Source organism: Gopherus flavomarginatus, chromosome 1 (assembly GCF_025201925.1).
Source record: "Gopherus flavomarginatus isolate rGopFla2 chromosome 1, rGopFla2.mat.asm, whole genome shotgun sequence".
Taxonomy (NCBI): Eukaryota; Metazoa; Chordata; order Testudines; family Testudinidae; genus Gopherus; species Gopherus flavomarginatus.
The window spans coordinates 147,499,140-147,523,273 of NC_066617.1; the positions used below are offsets into that span (position 1 = coordinate 147,499,140).

A 24,134-nucleotide genomic window follows, 5' to 3' on the forward strand; every position below is an offset into this window, starting at 1 on the left:
AAACATAAATGTACAAGAAAATAAATTGCTCTGCATCACTTGGGCAGCATGAACGCTCATCAGATACCTTCCCTGACGGTGTGATCTCACCGAGAACGTCTCCCTGAGATGGTGGGATGGGAGCTTTTACCCTTGAGCAACCCTTTGATACCTCAGCCATCACTCACCGGAGCAGCAGGTTCATATAATTTTTGGTGGTGCCCAGAACGGGTCCAAGTCCCCCCCACTCCACCCCAAGCCTCTGGAAGGGAGTTTGGGTGTAGGAGGGGTGCAGGTTCTGGGATGGAGTTTGGGTGCTGGGTGCAGGCTTTGGGATGGGCCAGGGGGTTGGGGTGCAGGAGGAGGTGCAGGGTGTGGGTGCTGGGAGGGAGTTTGGGTGCAGGAGGGGTGCAGGTTCTGGGAGGGAGTTTAGATGCAGAAGGGAGTTTGGGGTGCAGACTCTAGGAGGGAGTTTGGGTGCTGGTTGCAGGCTCTGGGTTGAGATAGGTGGTTGGGGTGCAGGAAAGGTGTGGGAGGGGGTTTGGGATGCTGGGTGCGAAAGGGGGTTTGGTGCTGGGTGCGGGCTCTGGGAGGGGGTTTGGGTGCTGGCTGCGGGCTCTGGGCTGGGATGGGCTGGGATGTGGGAGGGGGTGCTGAGTGTGGCAGGGGGTTGGGTGCTGGGTCAAGGCTCTGGGCTGGACAGAGCGTTGAGGTGCGGGGCTGGGCTGGGGATTAGGAGTTTGGGATGCAGCAGGAAGGCTGCCCTTCCTTCCTCTGTAGGAGTAGCAGCTGCCTTAGCCTGCCCCTGGCGCCACTCTCTTGTAGCCGGCAGGGGCCGGTGAGGAATTGCAACATGGAGCTGCAGAGGGAAGCCACTCGCTACCCAGAGCAGGCAGGGTCGCTCTGGGGGAGGCACGTGGGGACAGCAGGTGTGGCCAGGAGACTCTCAAGGGAGGCACGCAGGGGTGGCAGGCAGGGCCAAGGGAGAGACTTGGCTCTGAACGTTGGTGGAGCTGGGCCCTCCAGGCCCTGAATTTGCTGGAGCCTGGGCACCATGGGCCCATACAACTCGTTGTCCCTGCCACTTGCCACAAACCAAGACACATTCCTGCATCAAGTGGTACATCCTGCATTCCTGTATCAAGTGGTACATTAATAGAGCTATCTCTGCTGCATCCCTTAACATTCAGGGTATTTCATTCTATCAGAATACAGTGTCTACTGTTTTGCAGTTGGTTATGCCATAAAGCACCTGAGAGGATGATCCATGGGGTGGAATGTTGAAAAGCAATATTACCCTCCATCTGAATGGGCCCTCAGTTAACAGAGGAGTTAGAGATGGAAAAGACTTATTTGGTATCATCTAATCCATCCACGTTCTTATCTCTAGGGCCACTCCAAGATTGTGTCCTATAGCATATTCTTCAGGGCATCATCCAATTCTTCTTTTAAAATGTTCAAGCAACACTTCCTTGGAGGGGAATGGGAGTGTGTGTGTGTGTGGGGGGGTGACTTCCAAAAATCCTCACAGTTAGGAAATGGTTCTTGATATCCACCTGTAATTTCCCTTCATTCATTTTCATCCCGTTTCCTCCCACTTATATGCTTTGTAACCAAAGCAATCCCCTTCCATCCATGGTGTCCACCTTTTGTAAATCCTTGTAGTCAGCTTTCAGTCCCGTCCACATAGTTGCCATTGCTGCAGGTCGAAGCCTTCTCTTCACATGTATGACTGGAAAAAGTAGCAAAAGTGGGGTGTCATGGGTGACAAGACTTTTTACCACCCCACCCTTCTCCCTAAGGTGGTATCGGAATGATTCCTTGTCACAGACTTCATTCACTCAAAGCTGTACAACTTCATAACTGAACCTTGAAGCCACCTTCATAACCACCTTGAGGTCACTCAGAATGATTGTTTCTGTTTGGTTGGTCCCCTTTGGTGGAGCCAGTCATAATGTAGAGAGGCATTTGAGTGGTGCAGGACATATTTCTCAATTTCAAGGTGGTGAGTTAGGAGTCTTTTCTGGATTCTAGTGTTTATTTCAGAACTTTCCACCCTTTTAACTACATTCTGCATTAAAAATAAAATAGAGGAACCCCTCCCAATACACACTTCATTCTGAGTTCCAGAGAGGTCAGCCCCTTGTATCCTCAAAGAGGGGCAAAGTCAGAGATAAAGTCCTTCCCTGTACACAGAGGCATGCTTCAGAGCACACTGTAGTCCCTGGCAAGACTCCTCAAATCAACGCCAGCCACATCAGCATATAGTTCAGGCACCACCAGCTCAGGCACCTGGAGCACCACTTGGTCATTGCTGCTTTTAGCTGCTGTTTGCAGGTGCTTGATCAGCTCTGCGGGCGGCGGCCGGTCCGTTGCACTCCACTGCCAACAGGACTTCATGATACCATACCTGTAAGACGGAGGAGTGGTGAGAAGCCAGGAACGAGGCATAAGGACAATTTTATGCTACAAAGGAATCCTCAGCTCCCACTGAAAACTCTGGAGACCACATCTTGATGTCACCTACATACACAGCTAGCATAAGGGACCTTTGAAATCTGCACACATGCTAGTATTAGAATTCACCTATGAAAATGGAATGGGGGAGGAGGGGTCATGTTCGTTAAGTCATACCACTGCCTTTCTTATTGAGAGAGCTACCAGGACTCCTTGTTGAATATCCAGGAGCTCTTTTGTCCAGGACTGATGTCAGCACAGGAGATATTGTTCCACTAGGATAACTCATACATTTAAGGGAGAATTCCCTTATTTCCAGGGGGGAATGAACAAGTTATCATCAGAAAGACTCCGGTACCATTTGGAAGACCTGATCACTGCTTTGACACTTCCTCTCATTTCTGAGAGTCAAGAAAACCAGGTTCAAATTGGGGAAGACTCAGATAGAACAACAGCACAGCAGGACAGATGGGGGATCAAAGTGGCAAGAAGAAACTTCAAGAAAAGGAAAGAGACTTTTGGGCAGTCAAAGTTTCATACAGTGGAGTCCCGAAGAGATTAAAGAGGGTCTGTTAGAGCACATCTTGTCCATCATCCCATATCGCCCTAGCCAATAAATGATTGCTGCCTAGTCTATTTTCCAGGCTTTTTTCGAGTTCTAGTTTTAAGTGTCCCAAGTGACTGGCATCCTCTGTTTCCTTCCTTCCTAGTCTCATAGGGTGTGATTTTTAAAGGTAATTAGGCACCTAACTCCCATTTAAATCTATGGGAGTTAGGTATCTACATCTCTTTTTTTTAAAATCTGTTCCATAGTCCGTCGCTGTTATTTAATGTTCCCCGATATCCAGCCTCAACTTTCCCTTTACTCCCTTTCATCCAATTTAGCCCTTGCAATACTCTCTTTTACCAGTACCAAAGTAAATAACTTAGCTCCCTTATTATTTACATCCTACAAATATTCTTGTCCATTCTATCCCCCTCAGATATAAGAACATAAGACGGGCAAAACCGGGTCAGACCAATGGTCCATCTTCAATGGCCAATGCCAGATGCTTCAAAAGGAGTGAACAGAACAAGGTAATTATCAAGTGATCCATCTCCTGTTGCTCAGTCCCAGCTTCTAGCAATCAGAGGTTTAGGGGTTGCATCTCTGACTATCTTGGCTAATACCCATTGATGGACCTATCCTCCATGAACTTACCTAATTATTTTTTTAACCCAGTCATGCTTTTAGCCTTCACAACATCCCCTGGCAATGAGTTCTACAGTTTGACTGTGCATTGTGTGAAGAAGTAGTTCACTATGTTTGTTTTAAACCTGCTGCCTATTAATTTCCTTGGGTGACCCCTGATTTTTGTGTTATGTGAAGGGGTAAATAACACTTCCTTATTCACTTTCTCCACACCATTCACAATTGTATAGACCTCTATCATATCCCCACCTTAGCTGTCTCTTTTCCAAGATGAACAGTCCCAGTCTTTTTAATCTCTTCTCATACGGAAGCTGTTCTATACCCCTAAGCATTTTGGTTGCCTTTCTTTGTATATATCTTTTCTGAGAAGGGGCGACTAGAACTGCACACAAAATTGAAGGTGTGGCCATACCAAGTATTTATATAGTGGAAATATGATATTTTCTGTATTATATATCCCTTTCCTAATAGTTCCTAATCTCTCTAGTCAAATCTTTCCTTCACTCCCTTAATCATTTTCAGAATTCCTCACTAGTCTATCGACATCTTCCTGGTAGTGAAATGTTCAGATATAGACTGAAATTGAAAAAAAGAAGAAAACCCTCAGCAAGTAGTAGCAAGGACAGTGTGTGATCTTTGAGGGAAAGCGTAAATACTGTAAAACAGTGGTGTGCAAACTGGGGGGGACGGGACAGTGCCCCTCTGGGGAATGGGGTGCAAGAGGTTCCCTGAAAGGAGCATAAAGAAACTGGGATCCCATGGGTCCCACCGGACCTGCTGCCATAATAGCAGGAGCAGGGAACACAATGGGTATAGCAAGATGGAATTAATAAAATAGTCCTCCCATGCCACGAACAACATGAAAGTCCTGGCCAGCAGACGCCACTCTCCAGCACCAAGCTCTAAAGACAGCTCCATCGCCAGCAACAGTGCAGAAGTAAGGGATTACTTCAGATTACAAGTAATGGGGGAAGACAAATTCCATGAATGGTAAGAGGGGCACGACTGGAAAAAATTGCTAACTGCAGCTGTAAGAGCTTCTCCATGCAGCTCTGAGCTGGGAGCAGAGTATGAGCCCCACCACTCAGATCAGGTTAGAAGAAGAGGAAGCCCCTTACATAGCTGGCTGGCAGGTGGAGGGCCTCTTCATAATCTTCAGTCTCTGAAGGTGTTGTAGGATATCAGAAGGTGGCACCTCAGGAAATGGTGGAGCCCCTGGAAGAGAAAAATCAACAACAAAAGTTAAAACTATCAGGGGAAATGATTTCCAGGTTCCAGCTCCTATGTGAGGCCTCTACTCTTTCCTGGCACAAATAAACCAGTGAGATTGTGATGCCAACTTTCCTTTCGTCTCAGAGAAATGCTGAGTGATGAGTCATAAAAGGTTAACACCTGGTGGCTGGACAGTGTAGTGTCACAGAAAAAAAGTAACATCTGTAGCTAGATTAGGGTGGCCATTTGTCCAGATTTTTCCAGGATGAATGATTCCATTAACGTCGCTGTTCCAGATGAAATGGTTTGGATGCCCCAGTTTTTTGAAACTCAGAAGTGACAGCTCTAAGCCACAGTGAGGAAGTGTGCGGCATAAAGAGGACAGCTAGAGTGTGAGGAAAGGAAGGTGAGGAATAAGGGTGACACACTGTGGCCACACACATGAATTGCAGTCTTTTAATCCCTTACATTCTTTATTCTATTTCAGTCTTTCCTATCTCTCTCTTCTTCACGTTTGTCAGGCCAGAAAAACAGAGGCACATTTTTAGATACGGCCTAAGTTGTATCCTTATTTGGGGAATATGAAGATAACTGCTGGAGAAGCCCCTCTAAAAATGTACTTAATGTCAGAAATGGAATCTGTAGGGATGAGATAGCACAGAGTTTAAAGAATGGGATATGGATCCTTTCATTTCTAGGGCAATGTTTGCAGACTAACTAGGGGGACTGGATGACTCAGGCACAGCGTGGAATAGGGTACAGAGCCTTTCTTTTTTAAGTTATCTGACACTAGGTAAGTAAATGCAGAAAGATATTCTCACTGAAGGCTGTTCTCTTTGTCTCTATAGAATGAGTTGTAGAGGTCTCAGTAGAGTTTCTAGCAAAGAGAGGTGATCACATGACATAACAGACACCATGGCCATTTCCCACACACTCTTGATTCTGATGGCGCATGCAGCAGCAGTAGAATGTAGCCCATCTTTTTTCAGTAGCCATACTGCCAATGTAATCGAGGCCCTTAAGTCAAAATTTTCAACCTTGAGTGCCTAAGGTTAGGCACCTGAACCCAATATATATATTTTTAATAGAATACCAGGGTTGGAAGGGACCTCAGGAGGTCATCTAGTCCAGCCCCTTGCTCAAAGCAGGACCACTCCCCAGACAGATTTTTGCCCCAGATCTGTAAATGGTCCCCTCAAGGATTAACTCACAACCCTGGGTTTAGTAGGCCAATGCTCAAACCAATGAGGTATCCCTCCCCCCATATATATGCTCCTAAATAAGTGTCCTGATTTACTGAGGTAAATCCCATTGACAGGAAATCCAAAAAGGGGAGTGGATGATCTAAACCTTTTTTAAAAATCAAGCTGTTTATTTAAATGCCTAACTGTATGCATTCAGGTTTGAGACTCTTAGCCTCAGCTGTCCCTTGACACTCCCTCCTTTCCCTAGGATTTTATTTTTTCTCCTTACCTAATGTGATCATCTCATAGAGTAAGATTCCAAAGGACCATCTGCAAGAAAACACAATGTCAGTTTCAGTGGCAGCTCTTATTCCCATCTTTAGCCTGAAAGCAATTGAAAAAAGCAAGGTAGCCATTTAAACATATGATAACTATGAGTGTGAGCTGGGGAAGTGAGCAAAGGGAGGAAGGGGTGAGCCGCCAGGTGGAGCTCCATGCTGGAAGCAAGGGTGAGCCCTACAATGGAGTTTTGATCTGGGAATCAGAATGAAGAGTTGTGTGAGGAACTGAAAGTGATAGATAAGGTTTGAAATCCAGATATAGTTTCATCCCAGAACAAACCATACATGTCTGACTTGATACTGGGAGGTTTCATTAATAGCCGCTCTGGTGCCTGCCACTTGAGTGGCACAATCTGTGTGACACAGCTGGTGCCATAGGTGTGGGTTTTATAGGCCAGGCCCAGCCCACAGAGTTTGGCAGTGAAGTCAGACTGGATCAGGACATTTCTGGCTGCCACATCCCCATGGAACAGCTTCTTCTGCTGAAGAAACTCCTGGCAAGTTGGAAAAAGGGGAAGAGTCAGTCTTTTTTCTTTTTAACTGACTGAAAAAATCAATTAATTTATGCCCTTTTCCCCCACCAATGGTTCATGCACCACAGTGACCTGAGTCCCTGGCAGCCAAACATGTGGTGAGTGTACCTGGAACACCTACACAATACCACAAAGAGCTTTTACTAGAGACACATTCTCATTGGTTAGGCCAAGAAGTTCCAATACTATGCAAAGACCTATGGCCCTTCCCTCAGCCCTTTGGCCTTTCATGCAAAATTCCTAAGGAAACTCACTTCAGCTACTAACACTGAAAGCAGCCACTTCTAGTAAATATCCACCAGCAGGAACAACACCTAATCCACCGAGGGGGTGTGGAAAAATCCACCAATAGAGCTCCTTGCTCCTACTGAACAAAAAATCCACCAGTCAGGTGATATCCACTCCTACTGGATGGGAAAATCTGCCAAAGAGGACATTCTATTCCTAAAAGAGTGAAAATCACTAATCGAGAGACCTTTCTCTTTTACTGAGAGGGAATACCTGCTTTAACTAATGAGAAGTGGGAGGGTGAATCCATTCAGTGAGGGAATCCAATCCTGCTGAAAGGGAAAATCCAACAGTGGGGGAAACCATTCCCTCTTATCTTTTCCCTGTTACTCTTGTGTTTGCTTCCCCCTTTCTTTGCTATAACATTTTCATTCATGAAACAGAAGGGCATTTTGGGTTTTTCTAATAATATTCTGTTCAGCATTATTGTATTTTTCTGGCTGGGTTAAATATTTCTATTCCAGTATTTTCTAAAGGCCTCAACTAAGATCAGGCCCCATTGTGCAAGGCACTGTACAAACACATAGTAAGAGAAACTCCTGCCCCCAAAAAGCTTACAGTCTAAATAGAAAAATATTATTATCCTCATTTTCCAGACAGGTGACTGAGACACACAGAGCTTAAGTGACTTGCCTAAATTTGTGACAAAGCTGGCCATTGAACATTGATGTTTTGAGTTTTTGTCCAGTGCCTTAACCACAATACCATCCTTCCTTTATTTTTATCTCTTCTGTTTCTTGAGCGCTTCCATTTTTAAACTACAGTTTTTCTAATTAAATGTCAGCTTGTGCTACTACGGCAGGTAAACAATACAGATTCTTGAATGGAATTAATTCCTGATCTGTTTCAAGGATTAATAGAAACAGGCAGTAACAGTGTCTTATCAAATCCAACAGGAACTAAAACCATTTTTGCTTCCTATTTATATCTAGCAAACGTAATTTTTAGTGGATTCTAAATTTGAAAGAATAGACTTCCTCAGATTGGACTCTGATGTTAGAGTGGGTTTCCGTCTCTTTCTTTGTCTCGCCTATCATGATAAATGAATCAAGATGCAGCTACATCAGACTTACCAAGGCAGCTGCAACCTGCTGCCCGACTTTATATACCTGCCTCTCTGTGAGGTCATACGGGATACCATCCATGGTCATTATGTCCTAGAGAAAGAGAAGCAGAAAGCATATCAAACAAATGCCACAGTAGAGCAAAAGAGGGGGAATGCTGCTTCTTTCTCATGAGATTCTGGTTTCAGCAAATGGCACCATCTAACCCTTTCATCCTTCTACAGGCATCACTCTCCTTATGTGCCCCATGGCAAATTGGCATTATTGGCCCTGCTTGAGATAGTTATTCTTTATAAACATTTATAATGCTCAGGTATTGCATCAAACACAAACATGGAGGAGGTAAAAAGGTGAATGGTTAGACAATTGAAGGGTAGGTGCTGCGTAGGAGGAGTGGATGGCTGGTAGGGTAGGTGAGTGATGTAGTGGGCACAGCTTGTGGGTAAGTGACAAGGAAGGGGAAATGTGACGTGACGGGAATGACTAGGTGGAAATATACATACATAAAGCAAGAGTTGTACTGTGAATGGATGGATGATTAGAGAAGTCTATGGATGGATGGATTAAAAGAACTACACATGATAAAGATTTCTTCTTAAATAGATGTATGTAAGAGACATGGACAGAGGTGGAGGATAGACATGATAACTGGTCTGGCATTCACTTCCTCAGACTTACCCTGCGGCAGGTCCACAAGAAGTTCAGGAGGTCCCCATGGCACACATCCTCCAGGATCATATAAAGGGGCAGCTGGACTACACAACATCCTATCAGTTCAACCATATTATCATGATGACCAAGGGACTGATGGAACTTAATCCTTCCCAGGAAATCCTTCACCTCACTGGGTCCAGCAGTATCTGAAAGTACCAGAGAAAAAGACAGAGGCAAAAAAGAGCAAAGAACCAATTCAATATTCTCAACACAGAATCAAAGAATGATAGGACTGGATGGGACCTCAAGACGTCATCTAGTCCTGTCCCCTGCACTCATGGCAGGACTTAGCATTATTTAGACCATGCAATACAACTCCTTTAACATGCATATATACTGCTTGTGACTAAACCCTGCTAAGACCAAAGTTTAACCACAACTAGCTGACATGATGATGAACACTAGTTGCGCTTGTCTACAGTGAATGCAAAATCATGGTCAGCATCTTGTCATCTCACACCTTTACAGGCATGTTTAAATATGATCAAATTCTGTAGCGACGTTAAAGCCATAGAGAGAGATTGAGAGGTACACAGAGAGAGAGGAATCACTGGTGGGATGCAAACAGGAAAGCAGGGTAGCTCACAGCAGAGAAAGGGGCAGCCCCTTGTACAACTTCTATGAAAGAAAACAGACTCAGAGCTAGAGAATGGGAAATTTCTAGTGGATTCACACTAGTGGGTAACAGAGAAGTGTATACAAATGGAGCACTCCTGCCACCTGTGTTACCCTGTAAGGCTTTCAGGATGACTGTCTTAGTCTTCCCAGGATTCCCAGTCTCCAGTTCTGCTCTGTAAATTCCCCCAAAACTGCCATTGTGTATCAGCTCCAAGGACCCTGGTATGAGTCTGTCTTGTGGTATTTCCAGCTCCTTCAGAGTCAAGGCTGCAGATCTTAGTAGACTCTCCACAGTTGTCTCACTCAGCTGGATGTAGGTGTTCTCTGACTCACTGTGTTCCTTCTGGTTCTTGTCCTTTGCTGGCAATGGGGCAACAGCTGTTGCAAAGATGAAAGCCAAATGAGATATAAGCATTTGGGGGATGAATTTTTCCCTTTTACATTTTGCCACTGGCCATGAACTGTTCCCTTTGGCTCATGCTCTATTATGATTTTCGGAATCATGGATGGGGAAGTGTTATTTGGTCTCAGGTAGACCAGCCCGTAAGGAGACAGAGGAATTTGCTTCCCCAGGGCTCCCACACAACCCAGCTGAGAGGCAGGAGAAACTGAGACCTGAAATCTATGGTATATGTAACTATGAAACCCTTGTTTTCTGAGTACTGCATCTTAACATGTCTAAGAACTCTGCCTGTGTGTAGATACAGCAGCCATTTTGTTCTCAGAATTGCTGTAGATTGTTACAGAGAAGAGACACACAGTGTCCTTAGAGACTTTACTTTCATTCTTTCTTAATTCCCCTAATATGTACCAATTAATAAATACCATTTCATTTTAGACTGGAAGTACTTGTTCTGCTCTTTGTGCATGGATACAAAACAAGCTCAAATCTGGGTTTCTTGATTTAGCCACTTTGCAATGCACTCCAACTCTGTAGTGTTGCCAGCCACAACTGAGTGGGCTCCTGGGAACTGGCCACTATAACTGGGAATCAAATCTGTGATACCCACACAGCATATGCCAGCCAATCCAGCCTCATAGTGCTCCTAACCATAGGACACCATGACTAGAAACTGAACCTGGATCCACTGCAGTGCAGAGTATTAACCTCCAAATGGCACTGTGGCCAGCCTACACTGGCACTGAAGGAAGTGAGAGACTGCAGCTTGAAACCATGTCCCCTGCATGACAGGTCTCAAGTGATTTTACCACTATGCCATCTAGGGTGACCAGATGTCCTAATTTTATAGGGACAGTCCTGATTTTTGGGTCTTTTTCTTATAGAGGCTCCTATTACCCCCCACTCTGTGTCCTGATTTTTCACATTTGCTGTCTGGTCACCCTAATGCCATCTAACTCTACTCAGAGCATGACACAATGTGTGAGATGACATAATGGTCTAAGTACCTGAGTCTTCTCTATGCTACAACCTCCACCATTGCTACCACTGGTGAAGCTGTACCAGTGGTGAACTAGAGATCCTAATTTAGACAAAGCCATTGAGTGCCAAGTTCATGCTCTTCAGTTATCCTAGTCTCTGACAGCCCTGGGGGTGGGAATGAGAGACTTGCTATTCAACCCATCTCTCTCCCCTTTGTTACCTTGACGTCTGAGCAGTTGCTGTTGCTTCGACCTCCAGCTTTGATAGCGGAGCCAAAGGATCACACTTAACAGTATGACAAAGACACCCACTAGAAGGACAGGGATGATGATCACTTCAGTCTGGTACTCACGCACAACTGTCAATGGAAAGAGAAAACAGGGAACACGGAGTAGTCGTTATTGCTCAGTGAAATCACAGTGTGTACAACACTCCCACACTGAACAGAGTCTGTACAACACCATAACAATAGTCCACTCTAGTAATTTTCAACATGAAGGAGCTATCCATCCATTCTGTGATCATTGCAGTAGTATCTAAGCACCTTATCAACTGCTAGCCTGATTTCCAGAGGGGCTGACTATTTAAGACTCCCACTGAAGTCAAAGGGAATTCTTCACCTCTATATATCAGGCCACTTCTTTAGGTGCCTTGTGGTGGATGGGATCTCCTGGACCAGGACCGCCCAGAGGGGGTGGCAAGTGGGGCAATTTGCCCCAGGTCCTCATGAGAATATAGTATTCTACAGTATTGCAACCTTTTTTATGGAAGGGCCCCTGAAATTGCTTTGCCCCAGGCCCCCTGAATCCTCTGGGCAGCCCTGTCCTGGAGTCCCCCCACCCAAACCACAGTTTGGGTTGCTTCCTTCTTCTGACACTCACAGATTCCTATCTCTGCTTGGGGTATACAAGAGTCTCTCTCAAAAAATAACAACACACACACATCTTACCCCGTCTCCAGGAGCAGGGAAGACCAAAATAAAAAAAAAGAGAGAGAGAAATACAAGACATTCAATCTCATGGACAAACCTTGGTCCCAGCTTATCTATAGGCATTTTATTGTCATGATCAGGAGTAGAGTCCTTCCCTAGACCCTCCCTCCGGCTTTTTGGTAAACATTCACTCTATATCTGGTTCAGGCAATCCCAGAATCAATGACTCCTCCCTCTTCACTAATCTGTCCCTATAATCAGCTGTCTCTGAGGCACAATAATCTTCCCCAGTTACCAATCCTTGGACTGGAGTTCGCTTCTTAAGCTTTCCCCTCCAGACATAGCAAGTCTTGCAGATGTGTGGATGAACCCAGAAGAGTTTATTATCTTCTTCCTCAATAGGGTGAGTGCATGCCCCTCACCCCACTGCCACATACTTGTATTTGAAGACTGAAAGTATTAGCCAGTACATTTAGGGATCACTCACCAATGAAATACAGCTGGCTCTGGGGTGGAGCCTGGCAGCCATTCTATGTCAACATTGTTGCACAACTGTGTAATTGAGGTGAAATGAATAACTTCTCCCATTAAAATACTGGGGTGGGGGATATTAGGGCTGAAGAGTAAATTAACTGGTTTGGAATTTGGCCAGAATGCTGGGGTTAACATCCTTACTCTCTTGGGTCACAATATTCTGGGATGCTGCCATTCTCATATAAAGTGATAAGTACCTTCAACTCCCAATGAAATTAATAGGGGCTGGTGGAGCTTGGCGCCTACCAATATCGGTCACTTGAAAAGTACCATGGGATCTTTAAAGACCATATGTGGTCAAGACCTCATCTATATGTCTCAACCAAAAGGTGATTTCCCCTAACCTCCTGCAGGGGCATTGATTTCAGCAATGATTCAGAAGGAAGAGACTCTCCTAATGAGTCACAAACAGCATTTCTTGCAGCATCTGAGTTTCTCTTGATAGTCTTCCTATCTCAGGTATTTCTAGGGTATCCATCACCATTTTTTCTAGGCACTGTTCTAGCTAACTCTCCCATCAAATGCTGTCCAAGCTCAACCTTGCTTAAACCAGAACAGATAAGGTTGCCAAGCCTGCAGCTGCAGGGCATCCCAGTGAGAATGCTTCTATGTTGTTTATTGCTTATATTCTAGTGCTACTGGGATCAGTGCAACACTGATGTGGGCTGACTCAGAGCTTTGTGATGATAATAATTTGACCCCCAAGTGGAATTAGTATACCTCTCTCTGAACCCTGATCAGGGTGTTACATTGTTCCTCCTGTTTAACAGGAAATCTTCTTCCATCTTTCCCCTATCCTTTCCATCCAGCCATATATGCCACTTCTGGAAACATATTCTTTGTTCTCCACCCTGAGTGACAAAGCCAATATACTCAGATGGAAAGGCAAAACAGATGGAGGCAGGTGTGAAGAAGATGTCATGCACTGGGACTTATTGCAGGGGAGGCCCAATCAAATCACTTTCTGGAGGTGAGGGTGGCTCACAGTTGACTGAGTAGGTCCTGCTGCTCAGCTAATGAGACCTGGACACACAAAATTAAAAGGCAAGAAGACAGTTTCCTTGAATCTTACCACATAACTTGTCACTGCTGTTGCATTCCAGTAGCATACGTCTGAGTCTCCGTATGTCCCCTGCCATGATCAGCTCAGTGTGAGCATGCCCTTCACCGCTGGAATTTCCACTGCACAGATATGAAGCATTACCATAAATACAGTGGTAGGACCAGATGGTTCCTGGGAAACTGTGTGAGAAGCTATGCTATTCACCATCTTTGTCACTGGTTCTAATCTAGCCTCAGATTAGTGGGAGGAAGCAAATCAGAGACTTGGAGAGCTATGGACACCTAGTGGTTAATGGTCTAATATAGCATAGTCAGAATCAATTTCTAGTGATGGTATCTCAGTACAGGAGCAGAGGCTAGGTTTGTTCTTACTAAGCCTATGTTTGTTCTACAGTACCATGTGGGAGAGTCAGGTACCTCTCGTTCCTCAGGCAGGCACACATGCACAAGTTAAGAGACATTAGTTTACTTATAAGTAAATTATCTGTGTAAATCACATTTCAGATGCTGGAATAACTCAGTCTTTTATCTCCATGCCTATAAAACATCAGGTGCATATGCATAAGACACCACATCACACCATTCTACCTGGTATTCCTGACCAGAGTGCTTGCACTATGTTACTGCATCATGAACATATACTAATAAACAGCAGCTTTCTCATTAAGGTCTCCAATAGTGATTCCATATTACAGACATAATCAGATCTGTAAGGAAACTTCATACATATGATTCATTACGCCTGTAATTCTCTCTAACGTTCATTACACCTGACATTCCGCGCAACATGCAAATATGCACCTTTACACCTGTAATTCCGAATACTCCCTAAAAGAGACCCTTTACACCTGTAATTATGTACAGTGCCCCTTCATCTGTGAAAATCTCTATAACTACCAATTGTGTATCCTTGCATACATAGGACTAGATTCAACCAATACACACCAGTTGCTTTGTGCTACTCTGGCATTGCAAAGCAGCTGTAAACCCTCTTTAACGATCCTATTAATATAGATTTACAGCATTTTTGCATTACTTGAGATGTGTAAAGCAGCCAGAAGGTACTGGTGAGTCTAGTCCATAATGCTGTATAGTATCTAGATGTGGACATTACAGCTGCACGTCAGTACAACCTGCAGGAGTACAGTTTCATACCAATAATTTTGTTCATCATAGTTGTTTGGCTGTACTTCCCACACTTTTAAAAGACCATTTTACAAATATTTGAACTATCAAGTAACATATGACAGCGTACTTATAACTTCACAATATCATCTGCGCAATAGCGGCATTTTCTGCTGTACAGCTCTGTTTTTTCTACTATACATATTTCACATTCTCTGTCTTTAAATTGTCTCATCTGAACTCCAGTGACAGAGTGATAGTATATACATTTGTGAAATATAGGCAGGTGACTATTTACCATGTCAATAATTCTTACTTAGTGACAAACTTGCATCAGCTCCAATGCCAATATAAGTAAACATTTCCAGGTATGTGTCAGCTTATTGGTAAAACTATAAAACATACAGGTGTCTGTGTCATTTGGCATAAGATGTTATGAGCCTTGCAAGATAATATAGCTGTAATTCCTACAGATAGAGTGAGGTGAAAAATGAAAAATGTTTCTATTGTAAATAATGGGTTCTTTTGATTATTTATTGGTTGAGACATCAGTTGGTCAAGCTCAAATTTAGTTTACTAATCAAAGACTACAATAACAACAAGGAGTCCGGTGGTGCCTTAAAGACTAACAGATTTATTTGGGCATAAGCTTTTGTAAAAACACTTCTTCAGATGCATGGAGTGAAAATTACAGATACAGGTATAAATATACTGGCACATGAAGAGAAGGGAGTTACCTCACAAGTGGAGAACCAGTGATGACAAGGCCAATTCAGTCTTAAGGGTGCCATTGAACTCCTCGTTGTTTTTGTGGGGACTAACAGGGCTACCCCTCTGATACTAACCAAAGACTAGAAAGCTAAGATCAAACAGCACAAACAGAAAAGGTTAATTTACTAACCCTGGAATATCAGGCCTGCCCACCCACACTGGTGTGCATTACAGCAATTTCAATGGACTTTTATAGACAGGATATTTATCCCACATTACAATTTGTGCCAAGTGACACAACAGGTACCATTCAATCATTGACAAAGGTCAGTCTTATTGCCAATGGCTTATATATTACATTTGCTCTAAATTTCCAGCATAACAAAGTATTACAACAGTGTAACCTTTTAACTGCAGAATTTAGCATAGGTTTAAAACAAGAGTTTTAACCAATTAAACATTAAGGTAACCTTTATAACTAATATTTCCTATGCACCTGTGAGACATGCTATGTTTCCCATATACACTTTTCTTGTGTTTCAGTTATAATCAGAGTTAAACACAAACGTGTTTTTTTGCAAAGCACAGCTAATCATAAAGTATAAAAAATGTAAACAGCAGGAAAAAAATAGATTATAACCTTAAGATATATTTTCTGGACTATAAGCAATATAAAAGCTGCTTGCTAATAACTCTTCATTGTCTCTCTTAACCTGACTTTGCAAAGCTTCCTGGGAAATTTTGCTTGACACCTTTTTAGCATAATCATGAGAAATGCTTAGGTTTTAGGCCAACATGATAACCCTGTTCTGTTTAATTCTAATTTAAGTTCAATTTGACCATATTCACATCACATCTATCCTTATTTGCTTACTGCAAATATTTGTGCAAGCATTTGTTTGCACCAATATTGAGGGGAAACTCATGACCATGCAAATGTTTTTATAGGAATATATGTGTTTTCCTGTATACTCCTGGGAGAATTCATATGTGCATTGGAAAGACTCCTGTTGCCATCCTTAATTTTTTTTTCTTTCTTTCTTTCTTTCTTTCACATTGAAGGTACAAGGACGGAGGGAGAGAGAGAGGGAGAATGACTGTAGTGAATTAGAAAATGGAGACCAGTAATTTGATCAGTACTCTTGAAGTAGGCCACAGCACAGCAGTGGGATAGTATTCATGAAAGTCTTGATCACAGCCCTGACACTGATGCAATTTTAGTCAAATAAGAAAGACAAAAATGTGTGCCTACCTCCTTCCTTTGCAGCTAGACCTTGTTACTCACACATGAGGCCAGAGTCTCAACTGGTGCAAACTGACATAGTTCCAATGGAATTGCACTGATTTACACCAGCTGAGGATCTGACCCATTTTATCTAAATTGTTTGAGAGAGTTACTGTGGTGAATGGTGGCAGCAGAGAGAAAAGTGAGTAAATTCATTCACTATACTTGTACTGGACCAGTGGGACATTGTTCACAATACTCCTGCCCTGAGAACCAACTAAGACATTTTTATACAGACCATTGCACAGCTGCTAGGGTCTTAATCCCACAAGTCTTTGCATGATTTAGAGCAGACTGTGCAAGGCTGCTGCATTTCAACACAATTGTTAGTGTTGCGCTGTTTCCTTATAGACACAAATAAGTTTTATAACCTTTGGTGGTACAGAAAACACTTAACAGAGCTGACTTTAGGATACAATTACAGGTCGGTGTTTGACATGTGCATAGGAAAAAAGATGGGAAGAAACAAAGTGGGATAAAGCTAGGGCCTGCAGTGTGCTGGATGATCACGATGGTCCCTTCTGGCCTCAAGTCTATGAGTCTATAAGCAGCACTTTGGGAATTCCCAGCTAGAGCTGTATTTCATTTTTAATTCTCTTCCTGCTCAGTGCAACAGCAGATTCACTTGTTTTCAGGGAGTGGCTCCGAAGTGAGCAAATCATTGAAAGCGGAGTCAACCAGAAGGACGATTGTTACTGAAAAGTCAATATGATTAACCCAAACCTTTCAGCCCTACCTTGTAAGCAAGCAAACTAAGTAAACCCACCTCAGGTATAATACACGCACACTGTCATGAACAAATACAGGGACACAGTCACTAATAGGTACAATCTTAGGCACTTGCATTCCCAGTTACAAACAAGCACTCACACAAATAAATACATGCATTTGGTCCCCCATTCAGAAACACATGCAGATCTACACAAATAAATGCCCATTCACATTTACACACATATGCATACCCAGAGACATGTGTGTGCGCACAGACTTGTATCTACACACAGATGTGCTTGTACGGTCACAAAGGTGCTCATAACCAAACAAATTCACACAAGCATCTTAGACACAAAGGCTGTATCTACACCGGCCCTTTCTCTGAAAAAAAATCCCAGTGTTGCTAATACTGGTGCAATAGCTGTGGCAGAAGAATTAATACAGGAAGTTGTCATTTTAATTGCTATGTTGTCTATCCATGATCAGGGCAGGTCTACGCAAGCTGGTGATAAAATAGCTGGCAGCGACCAGCACCTTATTTGCACTGTTGCTCTCTTTGGTGGAACTGCACTGCTGTTAGCAATGGAAAGAATTTTTTTCAGTCAAAGTCTAGTTTAGACAAGCCCATTCACACAACAGCCCCTCCAGCAAAATTGAACCAAGTGAGGGCAAAATCCAGGACACCATTCCATTTAAAACAAAATTATAATAATCTTCTGAAATACTTTTCAGTGTTATTTTCAATGTAAAGCACAAATTGATTCTAGTAGCACTTGGCACTTTACACGGGTCACTCTTCTGATCTGCAGTATAGCAAATCTTGTGTGCTAGGATCCCAGCTTTGAAGCACAGCACAAACATTAACTGATTGATCACAAACCCCGCTGTTTGGTGTATAAGTATTATTATCCCCCTTTTACAGCCATGGGAACAGAGAAGGTTATACGGAATTTAACATTTTCCAATTCCCAGTTCCATTCTAAATACACTCTTTGCTAATTAATTGTGTAACAAGCATGAAACAGTATCCAGAGGCATGAAGTGTTCAACTTACATGGTGTTTAAAAAGAGTTTAAGCAAATGAATCCCTGAGGGGACTGGCTGGCTTAGCACATTTGCTACCAGGCTAGAGACTTGCACTTTTCAGTAGCCAAAATGAACCCAGCTCAGCTCAGTTCAGTATTGACTGAAAGTTGTTATCATCAGATAGTTTTGGGGTGGTTTGTATGAAATGTGTTGGTAGATCTCAGTCTAGTTTCTCTTATTTCAGGTGTTCACATCACAAATACATGGTTACAACACAAACTAATTGGCTTCCTGCTGACTATCTCAGCAGAGACCAAACATGGAACAGGCTTTTAAGACTAACCTACCTTCTGCCTTAAAAATGGTCCCTCCAAGGTCAGGGTTAAGGCACATTAGTGGAGGCAGAGTGAGGAACCTTGCATTGCCACTGCCTATGCCATATCTCTTCTGTGAATAAATAGAGCACTTCAGTCTCCAGGGTTGCCACCTTGCACCAGCACCATGTTCTCACAAATGTTTTAAAAAATAAATTAAATAAAAGACACCTTCTCTCTAATAACAATACAGAGGTATTTCTTGAACTACAATATTATTCCAGACAGTATGTGCAGACATACAAATATGAATCTATATAGAGATTTACAATTATGTAACAGAAAGAAAGTCAGAACTAGAGTGATAACCCATAAAAACACTCTTAATTCCATGGAAACTCCCTGATTCTCTGGGTACTCGTGCTACTTACTAGCCCTTTCCTCAAAAGCAGAGACTAGAATGAATTCAAATCTCCTGTTGCTTGCTCAGTAAGAAAGATGACTACTGACACTTATGAAAAGTAGCTCTGAGGCCCTTGAGTCGAACGCAGCAAGGCAGCAAAGGATATTCTGGCAATATCTGAGAACGGTGATAGACAAAAACCAACAAGTGAAGGGGGGGTTTCAATAATCTATTTTATTATATGCAAACAAGCATTCAACATCAAATCCGAGTAGCAAATTTACACAAGCATTGGTAACAGAGCTAATATTTTCCAGTTCATACAGTGCATCTCGCTGAGCTTTTTCCCATCAGCGTAGGTACTCCACCTCCCGGAGGGGGGTAGCAATGTTGATGGAAAAAAAAACAGGATTTCAGTGGGATAACTGCAGCACTTAGGGGTAGGTATTTACCACACCCCTGAATGACGTAGTTATACTGACATAAGTTGGTGATGTAAACCAAGTCTGGGATTCCAGTCTACCTTGTTTCTGTTATATGAAGAGATACAATGCCCTGGGTATAGATATAAGGGAGCTGGAGAATAAGGGGCAGTCCCGTTTGTAATATTGCTCTGTGATTAAGTGTTGCACTGGCATGTAGTCCAGCTACAGGTAAATTGTTGGATTAACTGTTCTAACATCTCTTCTTGAATCTTTTTATATACAATGAAAACTTCACTTTGGAGCTGTCTGTCCTTCATTTTCATTTCCATCTCCTTTCAGAAGTAGTCTTGCTTCAGTTCCTTGCCCTCCTGCCTGGGCCTGTCCTGTCTGTTCGAGGTGGTTCTTGTTTTCTTCTCTTCAACATTTGGTCTGAGTCTCTATTCATGTGTCTGTGCATAGCCATGAATAGGTCTTCCCTCTTTTTCATATTCCTAGACCTGAGGTTTCTTATCTATTCCATCACTGTGAATCCCATTCACTTGCCCTCACACCTGCTCTGGGCAGCCACAACCCGACAGTAGACAATGTAATAAAAAATAAGAAATGATAGTTAATAACCAGAGCAACAGCCCATTCTTCCCTCAGAATGCAAGTAATAAAGTAAAAGTGACACTTCAGTTTCAAATTTCAGTGACTTCTGGGGAGCAATGAGTAAAGGAGCAATGGTCTCAAGTGGCAGTGGGGGACGTCTAGGTTAGATATTAGGAAAAACTCTTTCACTAGGAGGGCAGTGAAGAACTGAAATAGGTTACCTAGAGAGGCGGTGGAATCTCCATCCTTAGAGGTTTTTAAGGCCTGGTTTGACAAAACTGTTTCTGGGATGATTTAGTTGGGGTTGGTCCTGGTTTGAGCAGGGGGTTAGACTAGATGACTTCCTGAGATTTCTTCCAAACCTGATATTCTATGATTCTATGATTCTTACAAAGCACTTTCTCATTGAACTAGCAATGGTAAGAATATAAAATTAGAATTCATACCTCACACTCCTAATAATAAATACATTGGTGATGTAACTTATTGTGAAAATAGGAGCAAAACAATTGTTAGGGAGGGAAGAGGAGTTGTGGAGGTCAGTGTAAATACATGTTAAAAGGTTACATTTTGAAAGTGAACAGAGATCTCAGAAAAAACGCATTGAGGGTCCAAGAAAAAGAAAAAATAGAAGTTTTCAAGAGAAAGAGGGAAAATGCTGCTAGGCTCGCACCAGAGATATTTGCACAGATGATGCTGGAGAAAAAAGTCTGTGAATGATGAGGCTGTTGGAGGTTCTGTGATGAACAATTTTATGAACAATTTTCAAATAATAAGGATTTGTTATTCCATCCAGATGGTCTTTCACTATTAGACAATCACACAGACCTCTTGAAAGCTGATGGGTGTGCTAAGCACTTTTTCTTCAGGCTAAATGGAAGGACCAATTAAGCACCTTTTATGCAGTGACAACAATAAAAACCATCATCCAAGAGACTGGGCCACATGGAAAGGCCTGAGCAACAGCTAACCCAAGGAGAATTAGGCAGCAGTGTGAGAAAAATACCCTCCTGAGGACAAAAGTTACACTGACATAAGCGCCAGTATGTACAACGCTATTTTGTAGAAGAGCTTCTCCTGCCGACGTAGCTACAGCCATTCATTGGGGGTAGTTTAATTATGATGACAAAAGATCTCTCTCCTGTCAGCACAGAGCAGCTATGCAAGAGATCTTACAGCAGCGCAGTTGCATTGGTACAACTGGGCTGTTGTAAACTCTCTAGCGTAGACATAGCCTAAGAGGGTTTCTGTTGTGGCTGGTTGCAAACACAGGGACTGTTTGGCAAGAACCTGTGTCTGAGAGTCAGGAAGCCCACAAAGCCTGAGAAGCAGTCATGAGCATAGCCCTGAAAAGTAGCCGAGAGACAGAGCTCCTTGGCCACAGAACACATCAGACAGGCAGGCTTGGAAACTCTGAGCAAGGAAACTGCTGGCTGTTGTTTGTTTCTATAGTGTTCAGAAAAACATGAGCTTATGTACACAGTTTGCAAATAAACAGGATTGCACCAAAAATACATCTGATGTGTAGCATCCGAAATGTTTGCTGACAGAAACAGCCCAGCAAGGCCCCACATACTGGCTAACTGTTCAGGTAAAAAGGGGCAACAGACTGAAATTAATGACAAGGAAAACTTACTTTTTGCTAAAAGAAACATTCATAATAACTTTTCCCCCAGCCCTTAGGCCTGCCAAACTGGCCCCCATCAGAACACATTTAATCAAAAGCTACATACCTGGTGTACGGGGCCCCTTGTCTGCTGATTCCTCCTTTTCCTTCAGAGCACCCCAGCTATCATTTCTACTGCCTGTCTGGATCCTGAGACTTTCCAGAGAGATTCTGAAAACCTGGCAACATCCCTCTGTACACTCAGGCTTGATCTATACTAGCAACTTATGACAGTATAAAATCCACACCACTGAGAGACATGGCTATACCAATCTAACTCCAGGTGTAGACAGCACTAAGTTGTGGCTTTTCCCATCAACATAGCTACTGCCTCTCAGGAAGCAGGATTACCTACTCTGACAGGGGAAGTCCTCCTGTCAGCATAAGTAAAGTCTTCACTGGAGCACTACAACAGTGCAAGTGCATCAATGCAGCCACACCGCTGCAGCATTTTAAATGTAGACTATAGAATAAGAACGATTGTCCTCTTCATCCCTCACCTCTCATTGCAAGTTGCTTCCATTCTATTATGCAGCTCCTCAAGCTGCACTGATGGGTAAGTTCTGAGGATTCAGTCCAGCTCGTCATAAAATGGACATGCTTTCTACCCTGAACCATATATATAAGATGTAAAGCTAATGTAAATTAGATCAGAATCAGGTCCATAGGCATGTATCACACATATGTAACACAGAACGTATATACAATATGTACAGCATCTCTCTACATTAGTATCAGAGAAATAGCCATGTTAGTCTGGATCTGTAAAAAGCGACAAAGAGTCCTGTGGCACCTTATAGACTAACAGAAGTAACCCAGTAACCCACTTTATAGACTAACAGAAGTAACCCAGTAACCCACCTTACAGACTAACAGAAGACTCTACATTAGAGTTTTCAACTTCCTTGTTTCTGATGGACAGACCTTAATTTTGTGCAAAAATATTCCTTTTCACCCAAAAAGTCCTCTAGAAATCATTTCACTTAGATAGAACTGAGATACATGTCCCCTACACAGCTCCTTTCTTCCCTCCCTCTTCCTCAACCCCACTGCCCCAACATCAGCATTACCACTGGCATTTACAAAGACAGGTATTCTCAGCACAAACAGCTGAATAGCTAAAGAGCCACTGCATAGACTGGATGACACACGAGTAAAATTTCATTCAAAGATTTAAATATACATCATCTATTATCTTCCAGCAATGTTTTCTCTTGCCTACCTGAGTTATACTGCTTCTACTGACACTGTAGCCTTTTCCTGAAGTTCCAATCTGCTGCTTCTTTCCTAGGCATCTCACAACAGTGCTGACGGCTATGTTGTGTGTTTCCCAAGACTAGTTCCTTCCTGGTGATTTTCGTACCCTGGACGTGCCCAACTTCCCTTCTTTGCTCCTCAAAGTCTTCTCAGCTGTCTCCCCAGGGAGATCATGTGATTGTATTTCTAACACTCTGGCTGACTGGTACACACACACTGGTAAAACGGGTCTGCCTGGCTCTTCCACATACAAATACCCCCTGCAGCTTTGACAGCAAAGGCCAGAGAGAGTCCTGGGGTGGGGACCTCAGAACACAGTGAACAAGAAAGAGAAAAAAGGCAGACACAAACACAGATCAACAGAGGCACAGAGAAAGAATGAAAAAGAGAAACTGGGCAACAAGAAAACACCAAAAGTCACACACTTTTATCATATTTTTCAGAAAGAATTGGTGCACAGAATAAAGAATCTGTACCAAAAAAATCCCTAAAGCTAAAGGCTCCAGACACCAGGGAACCTTTCTCAGGCAGAACAGATCCTGAAGGACAATATGCAGAGATTTTTCCAAATATTCATTCTACTTTTTTTTCTCCCTTTGTGGATGAATTAGTGACTCAGAGAGGTAGACAAAGACTGACAGCATTGGATAGGCTGGCCACACAGATAGAGGCAGTGCAAGCTTTCTTCACATATAAACCTGCCACTTCACCTCAGTCCTACCCTGCAACCCCTCTGCTATTGCAGTCCTGGGCTTACACGCAGCTCTGTCAATGCCCCTCAGATCTGACCTATCACAGCTCTTCATCTCAATACAGCTATTTCAGTTCTTCACAAACCTCCGCCAATGCATCTCATTTCCGATTCCTGACTAGCAGCACTGCCTGCTATTCAAGTCCTATGTCACACACCCAGCTCAGTCAGTGTACCTCAGTCCTGATCTGCAGCACACACTGCTATTCCATTTCCAGAAGTCACCTCAGCTGCCACTGTAAAACTTTCCATTAGAGTTTCATGTTACTGCTATCAAGTTATGCAAATGCATACAGGGTTATTTGCTCAGCTATTTAATAAAAGTGGGTGGCGGTTATATTACAACAGAAAATTACATATCACCTGCTGTTGAGAC

General features: G+C 43.1%; 2 protein-coding genes across 2 annotated transcripts in view; both read right to left on the reverse strand.

Moving 5' to 3' along the window:
* The window catches only part of LOC127046810 (uncharacterized), a 278,001-nt gene that overhangs the window by 4,546 nt on the left and 249,321 nt on the right, over positions 1 to 24,134 (reverse strand). The window lies entirely within an intron of this gene.
* On the reverse strand, positions 1,788 to 23,060 carry STYK1 (serine/threonine/tyrosine kinase 1). Its single transcript, XM_050944212.1, has 10 exons — positions 22,973 to 23,060; positions 13,501 to 13,610; positions 11,184 to 11,321; positions 9,694 to 9,960; positions 8,929 to 9,110; positions 8,260 to 8,343; positions 6,651 to 6,859; positions 6,314 to 6,354; positions 4,747 to 4,843; positions 1,788 to 2,389 (listed from the first exon to the last, which is right to left on the reverse strand). Exons 2-10 carry the CDS (start codon positions 13,565 to 13,567, stop codon positions 2,185 to 2,187), a joined length of 1,290 nt encoding a protein of 429 aa, XP_050800169.1. The 5' UTR covers positions 13,568 to 13,610; positions 22,973 to 23,060; the 3' UTR covers positions 1,788 to 2,184.